The following is a 17,669-nucleotide window of genomic DNA, read 5'->3' as shown; positions in this document are numbered from 1 at the left end:
AATGGTTGAAAAAAATCAAAAGAATAATATTTCACAATACATTAAACATATAAGAAATTCAAATTTTAGTGCCCATAAGTAAAGTCTTACTGGAGCACAGCTGTACCTGTCCATGTAGGAGTCATCCACAGCTCTTTTGCCCTGCAACTGCAGAAGGGAGTGGTCATGAGACTCTTGGGCCTGCAGGTGGAGATGCTGCCCCCAGACCTAGTGGAGAATATGTGTTCTGCACTACTGGAAGGACTTCCACACGGAAATCCAGCCATTGGGTTTTACTGCAGTCAGTGAGGGTCAGGTGAATGCCTGCAAGCATCTGGATGTGGACGATCTCCTGCCTTTCCATTCCAGCATCTGTTACCAGCCTGCTGAGGCTGGGACCTGACAGTTCTACCTGCCTACAGAAAACAGTTCTGGCTGCTTCCTTGTTGTCGATGCAGTGACCAGTGCCACATAAATCAATGTTTGGTCTTAATTGCAAAGGCACAAAGGGGAGGGACATCTGCATGGGAGCGGAGGTTGGGCCCACACACAGGACTGTCTGAATGGATGAGGCACATTTCTCTTAACAGAATCAAAGTGGCGTAGACTACACATGTTTTCTTCCCATCCTAGGCTCATGGCTGAGGCCCTTATAACAAAAGACAGATTTACAAGAGAAAAGCATATGTGTTTATTTAATTCAAACTTTCATGACCTGGGAGCCTCAGGAAATACCCAAAGACATGGGAACTTGTGTGTTCTTATGCTTGGGTTTGATGAGCATGCTGGGCAAAGGGACACAATAAAGTGGGGAACCAGGAATGCTCGACAAGCCCTCTTGGTCCAGAGTCTTCCCTGTGCCCCGTCTTCAGGGATATGGGTGATCCTCTTCTTCAGGTACATAAGGGCACCTCTCACAAGAGGATCCAACCCGCCTCAGGGATCAGAGTGACTGTCCGCTTCTTCTCTTCTTGCTTCGTGTGTTCTCTCTCTCTTTTCTGGTACGGTGCTTTGAACTCTAAGGTGCTTAAGCACTGTGCCACATCCTCAGTCCTTTTTTATTTTTGAGATAGAGTCTCACTTAGTTGATTAGGGCCTTGATTAGTTGCTGAGGCTGACCTTCAACTTGCAATCCTCCTGCCTCCGCCTCCTGAGTTGTAGGGATTACAGGCATGTGCCACTGCGCCTAGTGCTTGCTGTCTTCTTAAATGCCAAGGTGCCACATTTTTGGGAAGAGTGTCCTGAATCCCATCACTGCATGTACTATTTTTAAAATATATTCTTAGTTGTAGATGGACATAATACCTTTATTTTATTTATTCATTTTTAATGGCTTCTTCTATTTCATTGCTTGATATTGATCTGTTTAAGTTGTGTATGTCCTCCTGGTTCAGTTTGGGAGGAGCACATGTCTCTAGAAATTTGTCAATGTCTTCAGTAGTTTCTATTTTGTTGGAATACAGATTTTCAAAGTAGCTTCTCATTATGTTCTGTATCTCAGTGGTGTCTGTCGTGATATTTCCTTTTTCATCATGAATTTTAGTAATTTGAGTTTTCTCTCTCTGTCTCTTTGTTAGTGTGGCTAAGGGTTTGTCTATTTTGTTTACTTTCTCAAAGATCCAACATTTTGTTTTTGTCAATTTTTTGAATTGTTTCTTTTGTTTCAATTTCATTGATTTCAGCTCTGATTTTAATTATTTCCTGTCTTCTACTACTTTTGCTGTTATTCTGTTCTTCTTTTTCTAGGGCTTTGAGCTGTAATAGTAGGTCATTTAGTTGTTGACTTTTCATTCTTTTCTGGAATGTGCTCCATGCAATGAATTTTCCTCTTAGTACCACTTTCCTAGTGTCCCAGAGATTTTGATATGTTGTATCGTCGTTCTCATTGACCTCTAAGAATTTTTTTATCTACTCCCTGATGTTTTCTGTTATCCATGCTTCATTCAATAGCATATTATTTAGTCTCCAGGTGTTGGAGTAATTTCTGTTTTTTATTTTGTCATTGATTTCTACTCTCAGTCCATTATGATCTGATAGAACACAAGGCAGTATCTCTATTTTTTTGCATTTCCTAAGGGCTGCTTTGTGGCATAACATATGGTCTATTTTCAAGAAGGTGCCATGTGCTGCTGAGAAGAAAGTGAATCTGCTCATTGATGGATGGAATATTCTATATATGTCTATTAAGTCTAGGTTATTGATTGTGTTATTGAGTTCTATGGTTTCTTTGGTTGGTTTTTGTTCGGAAGCTCTATCTAGTGGTGACAATGGTGCGTTAAAATCACCCAGAATTATTGTGTTGTGGTCTATGTGATTCCTGAAATTGAGAAGGATTTGTTTGATGTATAGGGATGCACCATTGTTTGGGGCATAAATATTTACTATTGTTATGTCTTCCTGATTTATGGTTCCCTTAAACAGTATGAAATGTCCTTCTTTATCCCTTCTGACTAACTTTGGCTTGAAGTCCACTTTATCTGATATATGGATAGAAACCCCTGCTTTTTTACTGAGTCCATGTGCATGGTAGGTTTTTTCCCATCCTTTCACCTTTAGTCTGTGGATGTCTTTTTCTATGAGATGAGTCTCTTGCAGGCAGCATATTGTTGGGTCTTTCTTTTTAATTCATTCTGCCAGTCTATGTCTTTTGATTGATGAGTTTAGGCCATTAACGTTCAGGGTTATTATTGAGATATGATTCATATTCCCAGTCATTTGGGCTTATTTTTGGTTTTTGACTTGGCTTGGTTTCTCCTTTGAGTGGTTTTTCTCTAAGGTAGTTCCTCCCTTTGCTGACCTACATTGTTGTTTTTCATTTCCTCCTCATGGAATATTTTGTTGAGTACATTCTGTAGCACAGGCTTTCTATTTGTAAATTCTTTTAACTTTTGTTTATCATGGAAGGATTTTATTTCATCTTCAAATCTGAAGGTTAGTTGTGCTGGGTATAGGATTCTTGGTTGGCAACCATGTTCTTTCAGAGTTTGAAATATGTTGTTCCAGGCACTTCTAGCTTTTAGAGTCTGGGTTGAGAAGTTGGCTGCTATCCGTATTGTTCTCCCCCTATATGTAATCTGATGCTTTTCTCTCGCGGCCTTCAAAATCCTATCTTTATTTTGAATGTTAGGCATATTCATTATAATGTGCCTTGGTGTGGACTTGTTGTGATTTTGTGCATTTGGTGTTCTGTAAGCCTCTTGCATTTGATTTTCCATTTCATTCTTCAGATTTGGGAAATTTTCTGATATTATTTCATTGAATAGGTTGTTCATTCCTTTGGTTTGTATCTCTGTGCCTTCCTCAATCCCAATAATTCTTAAATTTGGTCTTTTCATGGTTCCCATAGTTCTTGGAGATTCTGTTCATGATTTCTTACCATATTCTCTGGGCAACTTTATTTTCAAGATTAAATATTTTGTCTTCATTGTCTGAGGTTCTGTCTTCCAAGTGGTCTAGTCTTTTGCTGATGCTTTCCATTGAGTTTTTTATTTGGTTTATTGTTTCCTTCATTTCAAGGATTTCTGTTTGGTTTTTTTTTTTTTTTTTTTTTTTTTTTTTTTTTTTTTTTTTGAGAATCTCTATCTCTTTGTTGAAATGATCTTTTGCTTCCTGCAGTTGCTCTTTCAGCTTATTGGTATTATCATTCATTGCCTGCATTTGCTTTCTTATCTCATTCTTTGCTTCGCAAATCATCTTAATCATGTACAATCTGAAGTCCTTTTCTGACATTTCTTCTACCATACTGTCATTGGATTTTATTAATATAGAATCTAGATTTGTTTGGATCATTTTCTTCCCTTGTTTTTTCATGTTGTTCATGTATCTTCCCCTCTAGCAGTGCAGATCTGGGCTATTGCAGATTTTCCCCTATAGGCTTATAGTGGCCCTATAGGTTTCCAAAACCCTTTCTTTAAAGGGAGATCAATATTAGCAGTTCCCAATTCAGACACTATGCAATCCTAGACCAAATAGCCCCTATGAGGACAATAACAAAATTGTCATAATAAACAGAATGAGTTCAAATATTATCTTCAGTAAAACAAACAGATTTGCAATAAGGTCTGCAGTTTCTAATGAAGGACAAAGAGGATGCAGAGGGATGTAGAATGTGGCTGTTAATGGAATAAGAAAAGAATATACAGAAGTTCTAGATAATAGAAAGGGTGAGAGTGTAATCAAAAGAAATGGGATGTTAGCATGCAAAAAAGGGAGAGACTCTGAGAGAACAGGTAAACAAAAGGAAACGAGAGCAAGAAAAGTAAAAAAATAAAAACTTAAAATTTTTCAATAAGGAGAAAAAAGAAAATCTACAGTATAACAGTCATATAGTAATGAAACCTCCCAGTGTTCAGTAGCCTGATTCAGGAGAGGTACCTGACATTGAGCTTCAAGTCTCCAGCAGGCGTCTCAGGGTGGGTTTTGCCCCACCCAAAGATCGGAGCTCCGGTTTCCAGGATTACCCAAGATGGCTGCTCTGGCTTCCAAATGTGTTGACAAATGGGAAGCTGCAGCTCAGGGTGTGGACGTGGTCAGCTGGAGGTCCTGGAGGCAGGGTGCAGTTGGTCAGGCAGGGGTCCTGGAGTTCGGGTGTGTTTGGTTGTGGGATCCTGGAGGCTGGGTGCAGTCGGTCTGGGGTCCGGGTGATAGGGTGCAGTCAGTTGGTCTGGGGGTCCTGGTGGCAGGGAGCAGTCAGCAGATGTGAGGGCCCCAGAGGCAGGGAGTGATCTGTCGGGCTGAGGGATCCTGGAGATGGGGCTCAGTCAGTCTGGCTAGGGGGTCCTATGGGGCCTGGCTCATTTATTCATTTTTATGTGGTGCTGAGGATGGAACCCAGTGCCTCATGCATACCAGGCAAGCACTCTACCACTGAGCCACAACCCCAGCCTGCGAACTAATTGTGTATATTTATGGTACTCACACGTTTTGACATACATATGTGTGGTGAAATGGGTGAAATAGGTTCAAGCAAATCACCCTGTCACCTTCCATAGTTATGGTGTAAGAGTACCTAAAACCTTTTTAACACATTTCAATCTTTCCTAGTAAGACCGAGAGGAGGAGGAAGTGCTTTAAGCCTTGAAAGTAAGCCACAAAGTCACGGGAAAAACTCAGGCAGAAGAAAGTAGAGGAAGGTGAGGCCAGGTGCCAGACGCGCACAGATGGTTTTGGGGTAACGGGGACGCTCTTGTCTCCCAAGTACCAGTTAACCCATTCCCTTATTCCAAAAGATATGATCAAAGTCTACTAAATATGAGGGTGTGCACGAAGGTAGCAGTCAACTCTCTTGAGAGGCAACTATGAACACCAAAGTATTGTGCAGAACAAAGCATCACAGTCTGTGTACAGGAGCAGGTAGGGCAACGGATAAAGGGACATCCGGTCACGGGCAAGGTCTCCCTGGGAAGCGGTACTGGAGGAAGATGATGCTGGGCCACGGCAGGAGGGCAGGAAGCCCCGGGAAAGAAACGTGGGGGATCCGGTTTTGTAAGTTATCGGAATGTGGGGTCCAAGCGAGTGGCAAAGCCGGTCAGTTAGATCAGAGGAGCTCAACGAATAACCTGCGGGCGGTGGTCAGCCAGAGCCCGCCCAAGAAAGAGTAGCGCAGGCCTGCCCTTCTGCACCTGCCAGCCTGCGGCGCGCGGGAAGGAGTTCGAGAGGCCAGGGCCGCTGCCTACGATTCGTCCCGCGGCAGCAGGCGCTCTCGCTGTCATTACCACGCGCCCGCCCCGCTTCGAACCCGGCCCTGCGACTCGGCGCTAGGTTTGACGTAATTTCTACAAGTCTTCCGGCCCCGCTCCGACTACATTCCGCAGCGCAGTGATATACGTAATCTACTGCGCGCCTTCTGGCCCCGCCCCATCATGCCCCGCGGCTGCGCACTGCGCTTGACGTAATTACTACGCGCCTTCAGGGCCCCTCAGACCACGAACACGGCGCGGCGCTTTGACTTCATCACCGCGTGACTTCCCGCCCCACCCCGGGCATTCAAGCTCCGGACGCGGGAGAGCCGCGCTTGTCTTCTGTAGTGTCCTGCCTGTCGCTGCGCCCTGCTGTCATGTTTCCGGCCGTCCCTTCTCCGAGGACCCCGGGTCCTGGGTCCCGAAGGGGCCCGCTGGCCGGGGTCGGGCCGGCGTCCACGCCCCGTGCGACCAGCAGGAGGGGCCTGTCCCTGGGCTCCGCGGTCGGCTCCCCCGGGCTCTTCTCGCCGGCAGGCCGGCGGAGCTCGCTGAGCTCGCGGTGAGTGGCGGCGCCTGGGAGGGGGCGGCTGCCGGCAGGCGCCGGGCGTGCAGTCGGAGTGTGGCCGTGGGCCCTCCTCGCTCTTGCCGTTGTTTCGGCTCCGCTTTGTCGCTCTGGTCCGCAGTTTGCACTTTTCGTGGGTCAGAAGACGAAAGTGCAACAAGTTTAGTTGCAGATCGACTGACGTCTAATTGCGATTCGTGAGTCCGCACAGCCTCCGTCTGCAACGTAGAATACGAGCCCGTAGGGCAGGAGCACAGCAGTGAGTCTCCCCGGGTGGAAAGGAGGGAGCGGCACGGTAGAAAATGTTGACGGGTTAACATCAGGTCACCCTTTTGAGCGCTAAAGCAAAGGGGACTTATTTATAAGACTCAGACTCGACCTTTGTTCTCAGGAAAACTCGTTTGTTTGGGGATCTGCCCACCCTCAGATTCAACTTGATGATGCGGGATTTGGCTGGAGTGACTCCATTTCGGTTTGGTCTGGTCTTTGGGGCCTGGTGCAGGAGCTCAGTACAAAACGGTCGTTTCCATCATTTTTATTTAACAGTTCCGACCTTTTGGTCAGGGTCTCACTTAGATGAGAATGGGACCAACACTAAGGGCGTGGTGCTACTTTGTTATGTTATTCTGGTGTTCCAGCTTTTGACACATCCTTCATAGGTTACCATACCCCTGTGATTACCAGTTCCTTCAGGTTTTTTTTTTTTTTTTTTGTCATTCTGTCTAAAGAGAGATCATTTGACATTTGATGGATGGCTGCATGCAAACGGAGGGAATGCAGTGTACTAGGAAGACTGCTGTCAGGACTGGAAGATAATACCAAAAATGTGGAATATGCTTTTTACTAGGGTTCCCATGAACCAAACCGACTAAAATCAAATACATCAAAGAATGAGACAGAAGAGTCTGTTTTAACTAAGTAGACTGTTCAATTTCTTTTTTCTTTTCTTTTTCTTTTTTTGTAACTGAATCTCTGCTGTAGCAGATGTATTTATCCATGTGCAACAAGTGTTAGTGACTACACAGATTCCTCCTTGTTTAGCAAGTAGGTAACAAAAATTCTTTTATCTAGCATTCCATGATTGCCTTAAATTAAAACAGAGAATGGGAACAAGTAGATCTAGAAGTCTAACTATAAAGGGACTACCTGCACAATTTGCACAGATACTTAGAGGTGCTGTTAAAGTTACCCACTAGTTGAACTAACATTTCATAAGGCATGTGAAGATTTGAGGTGAACTTGATAACCTTACCACAGAAGCCACTGAATGAAATTCTAGTTACAGGATTATCCTGCCAAATTAAAGAGGTAGGCATGGGCAAGGAAAAGTCAGGAGAGATCAACACCTCATTATGGTGGGGGGTCTTGTTCCTGTTCCTTAGGAAAAATTGTCCACAGCATGAAATCATCAACTTCTTATCTGGTTTCCTTTGAATGTCCCTGGTTATGGTTTTGTGGCTTGGTGAACTCATGTCAGACATGAGACTTGTCCCTTGAAGTTTTCCATCTTTAGTTTACAGGACTTCAAGAACAGAGGAATTTTGTTCTTAGTGATTCCATGAAAGAATATTGGATTGGAGGAATCTAGAAAATTCAGGATCCGGTTCAGTCTACAGATAGATAATAAAAACTTGAAAACAGTGAGCAGGACTGATCTGATAACAAGTGTACTGGAGTTTTTCTCCAAATATGTGATTTTTCTTTCTACAGTTACCCACATTCCCACTGAAGATATTAGAACAGTCAGTTTAAGTCTCATCAGACTTAATCAGATTGTTTATGTAAGGATTTTTGTGATTGACCACATAGGCACTCTTTAGGTTTGCTCTGCTGGAACTTTTGATGAGGAGTCTCTGATTGGATTTGGCAAACATCAGGGTTAGGAAGCCAAACCAAGGTGCCACTTCTATGTACACCCTCAAATGGGACATCCCAAGGTCTTAGTGATAGAGCCAATATTTCCAGTGTATCGTACCATAAAGATAGCAGACTTTTACTGAACTTATTATGGCCATAAAAATAAGAAAACTCTTGAATAGTTTCCAAATTTCAAAGGGATCAAGTTGGCAGAAGTAGAAAGAAAGTAGGCAGAAAAAGTAATTCTTGTTCTACTTGACCTTGGGATCATCTCTCTCTTCACTAGGACTCTGAAAATTCTTACCCGGTTCAGTGATATGAACTGAATGTTATCAGAGTCCTTTTTATGACTCTGCTTGAAGAAAAAGTAGTTTTGGACTGTAGCTGATGCCTCGTGTGTTACAGAAGAATCAATACCTCTGCCTGTGAGTAACAGAGACTTAGAATGGACATGGTTAAAATCTGGTGAGAATCAAAGAGCCAGCAGCCAGCCAGGAAATGTCCTTCCATGGCCCGAGACACTTTAACATGACCCAGTTGTGACTGGTAACATGCTGGATTTTGAGGTCTCATACAATTTTGAAACACATGTCAGTATCAGTAATTATCCTTAAGTATGTATTTTTTATTTTTATTCTTTTTAGTTATGCATGAACGACAGAAGAGTATATTTTGACATACATACATGGAGTATAACTTCCCATTCTTGTGGTTGTGCATGATGTGGAGTTACACTGGTTGTGTATTCATATGTGAACACAGGACAGTGATGTTCCATTCATTCTACTCTTTTCCAATCCATCCCTTCCTTCCTCCCACTCCACTCTGTCCAATCCAGTGAATCCCCTCCCCTGCCATCGTGAGTCAGCATCTGATATCCCTTAAGATATCTTGAAGGGTGAGCTTCTCTTATTGTATAACTTAACATCAAATAAGCCTAATTAGCTGGGTGCAGTGGCGCACACCTATAATCCCAGCAGTTCTGGAGACTGTGGCAGAAGGATCACAAGTTCAAAGCCAGCCTCAGCAACTTAGCGAGGCCCTAAGCAACTCTAAATAAAATATTTTTAGAAGGGGGGTGCTGGGGAGATGGCTCCATGGTTAAGCACCCCAGGGTTCAATCCCTGGTCCCCCCAGCCTAATATTTCTTTTTGAAGTATTTGGGATAAAACACTTGGGTGCTCTGCCATTAGAGTACATCTCCAACCCTTTAAAATTTTTTTTTTTTTTAGACAGGGGCTCGCTAAGTTGTACAGGCTGACCTCAAATTTGTGATCCTCCTGCCTCAGCCTCCTAAATTGCTGGAATTAGAGAGGAAAGCCATTCATGCCAGTCCCATTTCTCTCTTAGAGGATTAGAAAGACACCTTTTTGGCTTTCTTGAGGCCCTGCTGGAAATTCTCAAAATTAATTCAAGGTGAAAAAGATTTAACTTAGAGTTTGATTTTGTGAAGTTTGTCAAAAAAGTCAAAAGGCTTAAAATAAATATCTCAGTCATCTGTTTAGTCAGTGACAATAAATAATAAATAATTTTTATTTTTTACTTTTATTTATTTCCTTTTTTTTTTACAATAAATGATTTTAAAGGTAAGTACAGAAGTTTACATAATTGTGAGCAAAAACTTAGCTCATTTAAAATACTAAGAAGACTCCCTTTGTTAATAAGCAAAGACCCAGTAGAAGACAACACGAAATACAAATTATCTTGATGAAACAAAGTCTGCTTCCTAGACCTTTTACTTAAAAGGAAAAACCCTTCCCATTCGCAGATCAATACTAAGAAAATTTCATTTTTTAATAGAGAAGACCAAATTCTGCCTTTGCCTCTGGGCTAGTGCTAGTGCTAATATTCACAAACCTGACAGGTGGATGTCTCATTTCAGCCAGCAGTGAGCACACCAGAGAGGAGGCCCGCAGGTGTCCTGGGCTCTTCCCTCCCACCCATTTCTGTCCTGCCTGTCCCTTCTCTCCTTCCACAAGCTGCCACTCCCTGTTAGAACAGGTCACTCTCCCTTAGAAAGGACTCCTCAGGTCATACCTCACCTTCACTCAGCTTACAGGCTCATATGTCCTTTGCATGTAGAGTTGTTCCCTTTATTATTTCAAGTATTTTATAGAAAGTAGAATTTTTAGTGCTTAATAACTTTTTGATTGCTAGTGAGAGCCCAGGAGTAAGTTCATTGTACACCAACACTTTATGAATGTACATCTCATGGTTTCTAGAGATACATGCTTACAGGACCGTTCTTTCATTGTGATAGGACCATTACTAACAGACTCAATTTTTAATTTCTTGTGATAAGAAGCCTAAAGTAGTAAACATAGATGTTCAGCAATTAATGTTTCAGTATTCCATCTTATTTGAAAAGTTCTAGGTATTGAGTGAATAGAAGCCAAAATGGAATGTCACAGGGATGGGGTGTGTTGCTCTTACGGTGACCTCCTAATGGACCCTGGTTGGGGGCATGTGGCTCTCACAATAATTACTGAGCATTACTGGTTGAGCCAGGGTTCCCTAAATCCTGTCAGCCTTTTTTTTTGGATGAAAAGTACATTTACTTACACAGCACACACATGCCAGTGTTTCACTGTTAACTCACCTCCTTATTCAGATCCTTTTATCACATGCATAAAAAGTAGGGGAGTGGACAGTCGTGAGTGATGAGGGAAGTAACGCAGTCCCTTTTCTTCAGAGGAACACCTACGTGTGTATTCCCGCATCACTCCATAACTGAGTCTGTGAACTACGATGTGAAGACGTTTGGATCGTCACTCCCTATTAAGGTCATGGAGGCCCTGACCCTGGCAGAGGGTAGGTGACACCCCCACTCACCCTGTCAACAGGTGGGAGCAAAGCAGCCTGGCGTGGAGATGGACCTGCTTGCCTTCACCTGCAGGACAGGGCGTCTGACTTGTTCTTTGCTGCAGTCGAGACGCACGATGTGTTGGAGAAGCCCGGGGGGTGGGGGGTGGGGGGGGTGGGGGGGTCCTGACACTGTTAAGTCTGGTAGTTTCAGGTCTGTGCAGAATTCAGTCCCATTTCATCACCTGCCAGGTACATGGAATTAAGCCTTAAAAACGACTTCCAGAACCAGCCCCTGATGTTATTGGGTTTAATAGTGCAGTAAGTTCAGGTCGTGCTCCCTTCCTGGGTCCTTTGGTGTCCCAGAGGCTGAGCGAACAGTGGCGTGGTGTTACCCTCGTAGAGCCACGTCAGAGGTTCCGTGTAGAAGTTCCGAGGGTGCAGTCTGCACAGCACTGGAAGAACAATATTTCAGAGTGAGGTGTTGGGCTGGGCATGGTGGTGCACGCCTATGAACCTGGAGCTGGGTAGACCGAGGCAAGAAGACAGCAAGGTCGAGGCCAGCCTGGCCCCTTAGTGGAACCCTGTCTTGAGGTGAAAATAGGGCTGGGGATGTAGCTCAGTGGTTGAGTGTCCTGGGTCCAGCCTCTCACAGGGCGGGATGCACAGAGTTTAGACTGCCTCCATGCCCCCTTAAGTCGCGTATGGAGCATTTAACATGCTCCTCTGGCTTTTCTGAAAGTGTTTTTCATATTGCATCTTGTTCCTAAAATCAGTTTAGTGCTTCACAGCTAGCGTTAAAAAAAAAGTAGAAGAGAGTCACAGTATTAGAGTATATTTCAGCATAAGTAACTTGTGTATCACTTACTGTGAACAGTAATATTTCAAAGAGAGTTTGAAGTATTCCGTTCTTGCCAGGCATGGTGGCATATATCTATAATCCCAGTGGCTTGGGAGTCTGAGGCAGGAGGACCGCTTGTCTGAAGCCAGCCTCAGCAACTTAGTGATACTCAACAATGTAGCAAGACTCTGTCTTAAAATGGAAAATAAAAAGGACTGGGATGGGGCTTAGTGGTTAAGCACCACTGGGTTGAAACCCCAGTACCAAAATATGTAAAATATATAATTATATATGCTACTCCATTCTAAAGAAAGGGATATTTCTCATGGATTTGAACTCGCACATCTTGGCTTGCAGTCCTGGGGATGGTTTTCAGACAACTAAACTACTAACCTCCATTATGTAGTGTTCTGCTTTAAGTGTGTTTTTCCTTTCTCTGGAAAAATTGCAGCTTATATTGCTTTTAAATCTTTGAACACACTCCTGGTTCATGGTACCAGTCCATGTTGATAACAAACAACACTGACTGCAAACCTGGGATTCAGGAGAGCCAGTCCTGGAAACGAGCATGTGTGCACTGAGAGGGTGCGAACCTGCAGGCCAGTGTGAGGTCAGGCCTGGAGCTTAGAGTGTGCTCGGGAAAAGGGCTTCACGAGCAGATAGAGGACGCAGCTCAGCAGAGAGCCCCAGGGCAGCCTGGGCCTGCCTCAGCGTGTCAGCTTGTGAGCTGTGGGTGCCTCAGGTTCCCCCATCGTAACGCAAAGAGCAGAGCTCAAACCAGTGACATTTCCAGGGCCGTGGGAATGAGACTGGCACCGTGTGAAGGTGCAGCAGGGTGCTGGCCTGCTCTGTCCCTTTGGGGAGCCCGTGTCTCCGTGGGATGGAACCTGCATCTTCTGTTCCAGCTCTGATTTGAAAACATGTTCTTGTGAAGGAATGCAATTTGTCTTGAAGTGCTTTTCATAGTTAATTAGGGAGTTTATTATTTGTGTTGCTTTTCAGTTAAATTATGAATGCAGCTAAATATTTCTAATTTAAAGTAGGGGGCTAGGGATATAGCTCAGTTGGTAGAGTGCTTGCCTCGCATGCACAAGGCCCTGGGTTCAAATCCCCAGCACCGCAAAAAAAAAAAAAAAAAAAAAAGATTTGAGAGCTAAAGTAGGGATATTTGCTTATAACAAAAATTATAAACCTAGGCCCAAAATTCAGTTACTGCCTTTTTGTATTTCTAAAGGTGAATATCAAAGTTAAGTCTCTTGTTTGGGAGGTTGGTGATTGTGTGTGCTTCTGTCCTGTTTTGGTGGAACGTGGTGATGGCCGTAGTGGCACAGGAAATGCCGGCAGCTTTCCTCGTTGGGGATTTAAGGTTGACTGCATCCTGTTTCCCCACAGTTGACGACCAGCTATCTGTTCACATAGATGAAGGTGGATGGGCTTGCCTCGTCAGCAAAGAGAAACTGCTCGTTTGGAAGATTACTCTGTCACCTGTCACCAAGGTAAAAGCGGGGACCAGTGGGTTCTTCGTTTCCACCCTGGTTCTTCAGAGTTGGCGGAGGATGGTCGTCTGTGCCTACGTGGGCATCAGGGATTTGTGATCCAAAACACTGAGTGCACATCACATTTGTATTCTGGGAACAAAGTGTTCTTTCAATAATGTTTTTATTGAAGACAGTAATTTTACTCCCTCTCAAAAGACCCACCATGACCAAGCGAACTGACCATGACCTCAAGGTGTCACTGTCCTTGCTCCGCACAGGGTCTGTGGGCCTTTCCTCCCTGCTCCTCCCAGTTCTGAATGCTCACCGAGCCTGTATTCTCTGGGATCTGAGGCTGGCCAAGGGCACTCTGGCCTCAGCACAGTCTTCTGTGGTTTCAGCCTCTTTCTGGGAAGAGGGCCCATCCATTCTGGTGTGTTCCCTTGGCCATTTGGCTTCCCATCTTGCATGCTTTCCCTGGGTGCATGAGTCCTTGCCCTTCTTGCATGTCACTCCATGAGGTGGGTGCTTGCCACCCTTCTTAGGAAAACCAGTGGGTTGTAGAAAGGTTCACACCCCAGGAGCACTGTCGGCATGGGAAGCCCGTGCACTGATTTTAAGCAGAGTCACATTATTTTCTTCATAAAGTCAGAGACATTGAAGTTCTCACTGAACACGATGCCAGTCCATCTGCCTAATGAAGAGTGAGGTTATGCTGCCCACATCGCCTCTTCCTGGGCAGGGTCTCTGGCACCTCTCCTTACCACGAGCGTGCTGCCTGCCTGCTGCTGCCTCGAAGACGGTGACTGTGAAGGGCAAGCTCACGGGGAAGTCCTAGAGGCAGGCAGAGCTGGCCGAGCTAGCCGAGCCCCGATGTCTGGCTCAGAGTCAAAGACATTGTCGAGGCAACTTGGTGTAGTTACCTTTTGGTCAAGCTGATCTTAAGTGTTGAGCAGATCCCATGGACCTGGGAAAGCCACATAGGAAGCCAGTGTGCTTCTCTTAGCCTGAGGACTCATGGCCACAAGTCTGATCTAGAGATGTGTTAGTAATCAAGGTCCAGTCCAGCTCTGTGTTGCAAAATTCCTGTAGCCTGATCAAAAAAGGCTATGAAAGGACAGAATAGTGCAGAATGTTATTTCCTAGCAACAAATCAGAATCTATAATATACAGAGAAAGGAAATAGAGAAATCATTTGTACATTCGAAGACGTGGGTTTGATGCAAAAGACTTTCTGTTGTGTTTGTTTTCTAGTTATCTGTTTGCAAAGAACTCCAGCTACCACCTAGTGATTTCCACTGGAGTGCCGACCTGGTGGCCCTCTCCTGCTCTGCTCCCTCAGGTGAAGCACATTCTATTCAGGTAGGTGACAAATTCTTAATGAAATGAGGGCCTTCTGAAGCTGGATGAAACATCCAACCTGATTTTGGGACGTTATTGTAAAGTACAGGAATAAGAACGTGGTACTGACAGAGGTAGTGGTGTGCAGAGCAGGATGGGAGCGCATTCCAGACCTGCTGGAGGACTACATGGTCCCTTGACAGTTGCGGAAGCCCTTCAGTGAAGGACGTCCAATACATAGTGTTGGAAGAACTGGTGATCTGTGATTAAAAAGGAACAAAAATGAATTCTATGAAGATTAACTTGAAATGGATCATTGATCTGAATATAAAATAGAAAACGTGGGTGCTGGGGCTGGGGCTCAGTGGTGGCGCACTTCCCCAGCATGTGTGAGGCACTGGGTTCCAGCCTCAGCACCACATACAAATAAGCAAATCAAACAAAGGTATTGTGTCCATCTACAACTACGAAAAAAATTAAAATAAATAAAATAGAAAACTTTTAGGAAAAGAGTAGAGAAATTGTCATGACCTGAGGTCAGGCACAGTTCCTAGAAATCTCCAAATCATGATCCTGTAAAGTAAAAATTGGGAAAATTAATAGAAAAATTAAAATAAGATCAAAGTTAAAACTTGGCCTAAGACAAGAAAGTGAAGTGACAAGCTACAAGACAGACAATATTTGTAGATCATGTATCCAATAAAGAAATGTCCAGAATATGCAAAGAGGTCTCCAATCTTGATAAGGAGGCAGTCCAGTTCAACAAGGGGGCACCGGGGGAAAACCAGATGGGCAGTGTGGGCCTGGAAGGACACTGCAGACGGGCGTGAGGTGCACCAGCGCACGAGCAGGCATTTCACAGCATCGCCTCCAGAGAAACCGAAAGCCCTCTCGCCCAGCGCTGGCTGGAACCCAGAAGGCCGGCCCTCCCGGGGCTCTGTGCTTGCTGGCGGGACGCGGCTTTCCTCTCATGGAGTTGAGGCTCGCCCACTGCGGACCCAGTGGTTCCATTCCTGGCTTGTCACACTGGAGGTCATGTGAAGATGCCACACGATGTCATAGCGGCTTCCTCTGTGATGGCCAAAACCAGCAAGAGCCCAGTGTCTGTTAGCTGGTGGCAGGGTGGCTAAAGGTTGCCCTCCTTGATGGGGTATTCTCAGCACAGCAGGCCGAGCCGGTGATGCCTGCAGTGACCAGTGCAACTGAGGCAGGAGGCCTCGGAGCGGTCAGCAGTCATGTCAGGTTCTCAGTACAGCGACGGAAACGGGTTGCCAGGTGTCAGGGTGGGAAGGTGCTGGCACTGGGAGTGGGGGGTGCAACTCTCTGGAGCCAGACTGGAGCAGCTGCACAAGTCCACGCGAGTGTTAAAGTCCGTGGTATCACACAACAAAGGGAAGGCTGTCCTGTGCTCGCTCACCTGGAAAACCGTTTCCAGATGAAGGGTCCTTGCTGGTGAGGCCTCTTGCTGACCGCTGGCTGCTGTGGCTTTGTTTCCAGGCTGTTGCTGTCATGGTTGCCACTAGAGAAGGGTCCATCCGCTACTGGCCAAGTCTCGCCGGGGAGGACGCCTACACAGAGACGTGCGTGGACCTGGGAGGGGATAAGATATGCAGGTTCCTCACGGCAGTCAAGGTGCGTGGCGAGTATTGCCTTTAGTTCTGGGGAGAGCTGAGCTGGGACTGGCTCCTGAGCCGCACCGCAGGGGAGGGACCAGCAGGGATCGGGAAGAACGTGGGTCTGCCACTGAATGGCTCAGCCACGGAGACCCCCCCTGGGGCTCTGAGGTGCTGTGTGGGGTGGTGGTGAGTAGTGTTCCTGTCACTTAGAACCGTTTTACGAGAGCAGCTTCAGATCTAGGCGCTGTGGGGATGATGCGCGTGTCCAATGCTTGATCTGCTCAGCTAGCGTCATAGGTTTAAAAGAGCATGAGCACTGCTACCAGCGTTTTTCTGTGTAGAATCAGTAGCACTGGTCAGAAGGGCTGGAGAGGTAACTGGTGGTAGGATGCTTGCTCAGCACGGGTTCAGTCCCGGCACCTCCAGGAGTTGATCATCTTATTGAACAGATGGCTCCTTAAGTGAATCATGTTAATAAAATAATGTGCCTTTTTCATTCTTTTATATTTGTTTGAGGTGAGGATGATTTTTTTCTGCATCAAAGAGGTCGTGCTGTGCCACATTAGGACAGCCTGTGAAGCACAGGTCTTCCTCAGCGTGCCGCTGAAAAGAGGTTGTTGTTGGTTTTGGCAGGCCAGGGGATTGAACCCAGGCCTCATTCATGGAAGGCAACTGCTCCACCACCGAGCAACATCTCCAGTCACTTTTTAGTTTTTGTTTTGAGATAGGGTCTCGCTAATTGCTGAGGCTGCCCGGAGCTTGCGATCCTCCTTCCTTAGCCTCCCAAGTAGCTGGGCTTGCAGCCTCTGCCATCTTGCTTGGCTCCAAGTGTCTTGTTCGTTTGCTTCCTCTTGGTGTGACACGTACCTAACCTCCCTGTTTGCTCACAGGGAGGAAGTTTCATCTTGTCCTCTGCAGGGAGCCAGCTGATTCGGTTGGTACCTGAAAGCTCGGGGAAGATCCATCAGCACATCCTGCCCCAGGGGCAAGGTGTGCTTTCAGGGATTGGTCGGAAGGTTTCTTCCCTTTTTGGGATTTTGTCTCCTAGTAGTGATATCATGGTAAGTTTATAAAATGTCTGTATTGGATGCTCAGTTAAGTCGAATGTTTCCTATGAAGTTGGTATTGCTGCCATATGATTTTAAACTAGTGTGTAAATTTAAAACTTGTTTCTTAAGGATCAAGTTCACGGTTTAGCATTTCCCCACGGGGTCTTCTCTCCCATGACCACAGCCTTCGGTGCACAACTCCCGCCCTGCCAGTTGGAAGGGTACGCCCGTGGGGGAGGTGGGAGCTGACGTGTGCAGGGTCTACTCTCGGCTAGAGCGGTGTCGTGCTGTGCCACATGAGGACGGCCTGTGAAGCACAGGTCTTCCTCAGCGTGCCGCTGAACAGCAGGCCTGGGGCTGTGCCCGGCTGTTTAATCTGCAGTGCTCGCCCCCTGCTGTTCTCTCCTGCTTCCTTGGGTTTTCTTTTTTTTTTCCCCAATACTGCGAATTGACCCTGGGGTGCTGTAGC

The 17,669-nt window shown here is 45.6% G+C and overlaps 1 protein-coding gene across 1 annotated transcript in view; it reads left to right on the top strand.

The window, feature by feature from the left end:
* Window positions 1-5,926: 5,926 nt before the first annotated feature.
* Window positions 5,927-17,669, top strand: part of Nup133 (nucleoporin 133) — a 46,000-nt gene continuing 34,257 nt past the window's right edge. Inside the window, exons 1-6 of the mRNA XM_047520978.1 lie at window positions 5,927-6,216; window positions 10,769-10,887; window positions 13,112-13,215; window positions 14,449-14,556; window positions 16,033-16,167; window positions 17,042-17,212. Coding sequence (XP_047376934.1) covers window positions 6,035-6,216; window positions 10,769-10,887; window positions 13,112-13,215; window positions 14,449-14,556; window positions 16,033-16,167; window positions 17,042-17,212 — 819 coding nt within the window. The 5' untranslated portion in view covers window positions 5,927-6,034. The remainder of the gene's footprint in view (window positions 6,217-10,768; window positions 10,888-13,111; window positions 13,216-14,448; window positions 14,557-16,032; window positions 16,168-17,041; window positions 17,213-17,669) is intronic.

This window comes from Sciurus carolinensis, chromosome 12 (genome assembly GCF_902686445.1).
Source record: "Sciurus carolinensis chromosome 12, mSciCar1.2, whole genome shotgun sequence".
NCBI classification, from domain to species: Eukaryota; Metazoa; Chordata; class Mammalia; order Rodentia; family Sciuridae; genus Sciurus; species Sciurus carolinensis.
The sequence above is the reverse complement of the archived record's forward strand: the minus strand, read 5'-3'. Positions and strand labels throughout refer to the sequence as shown.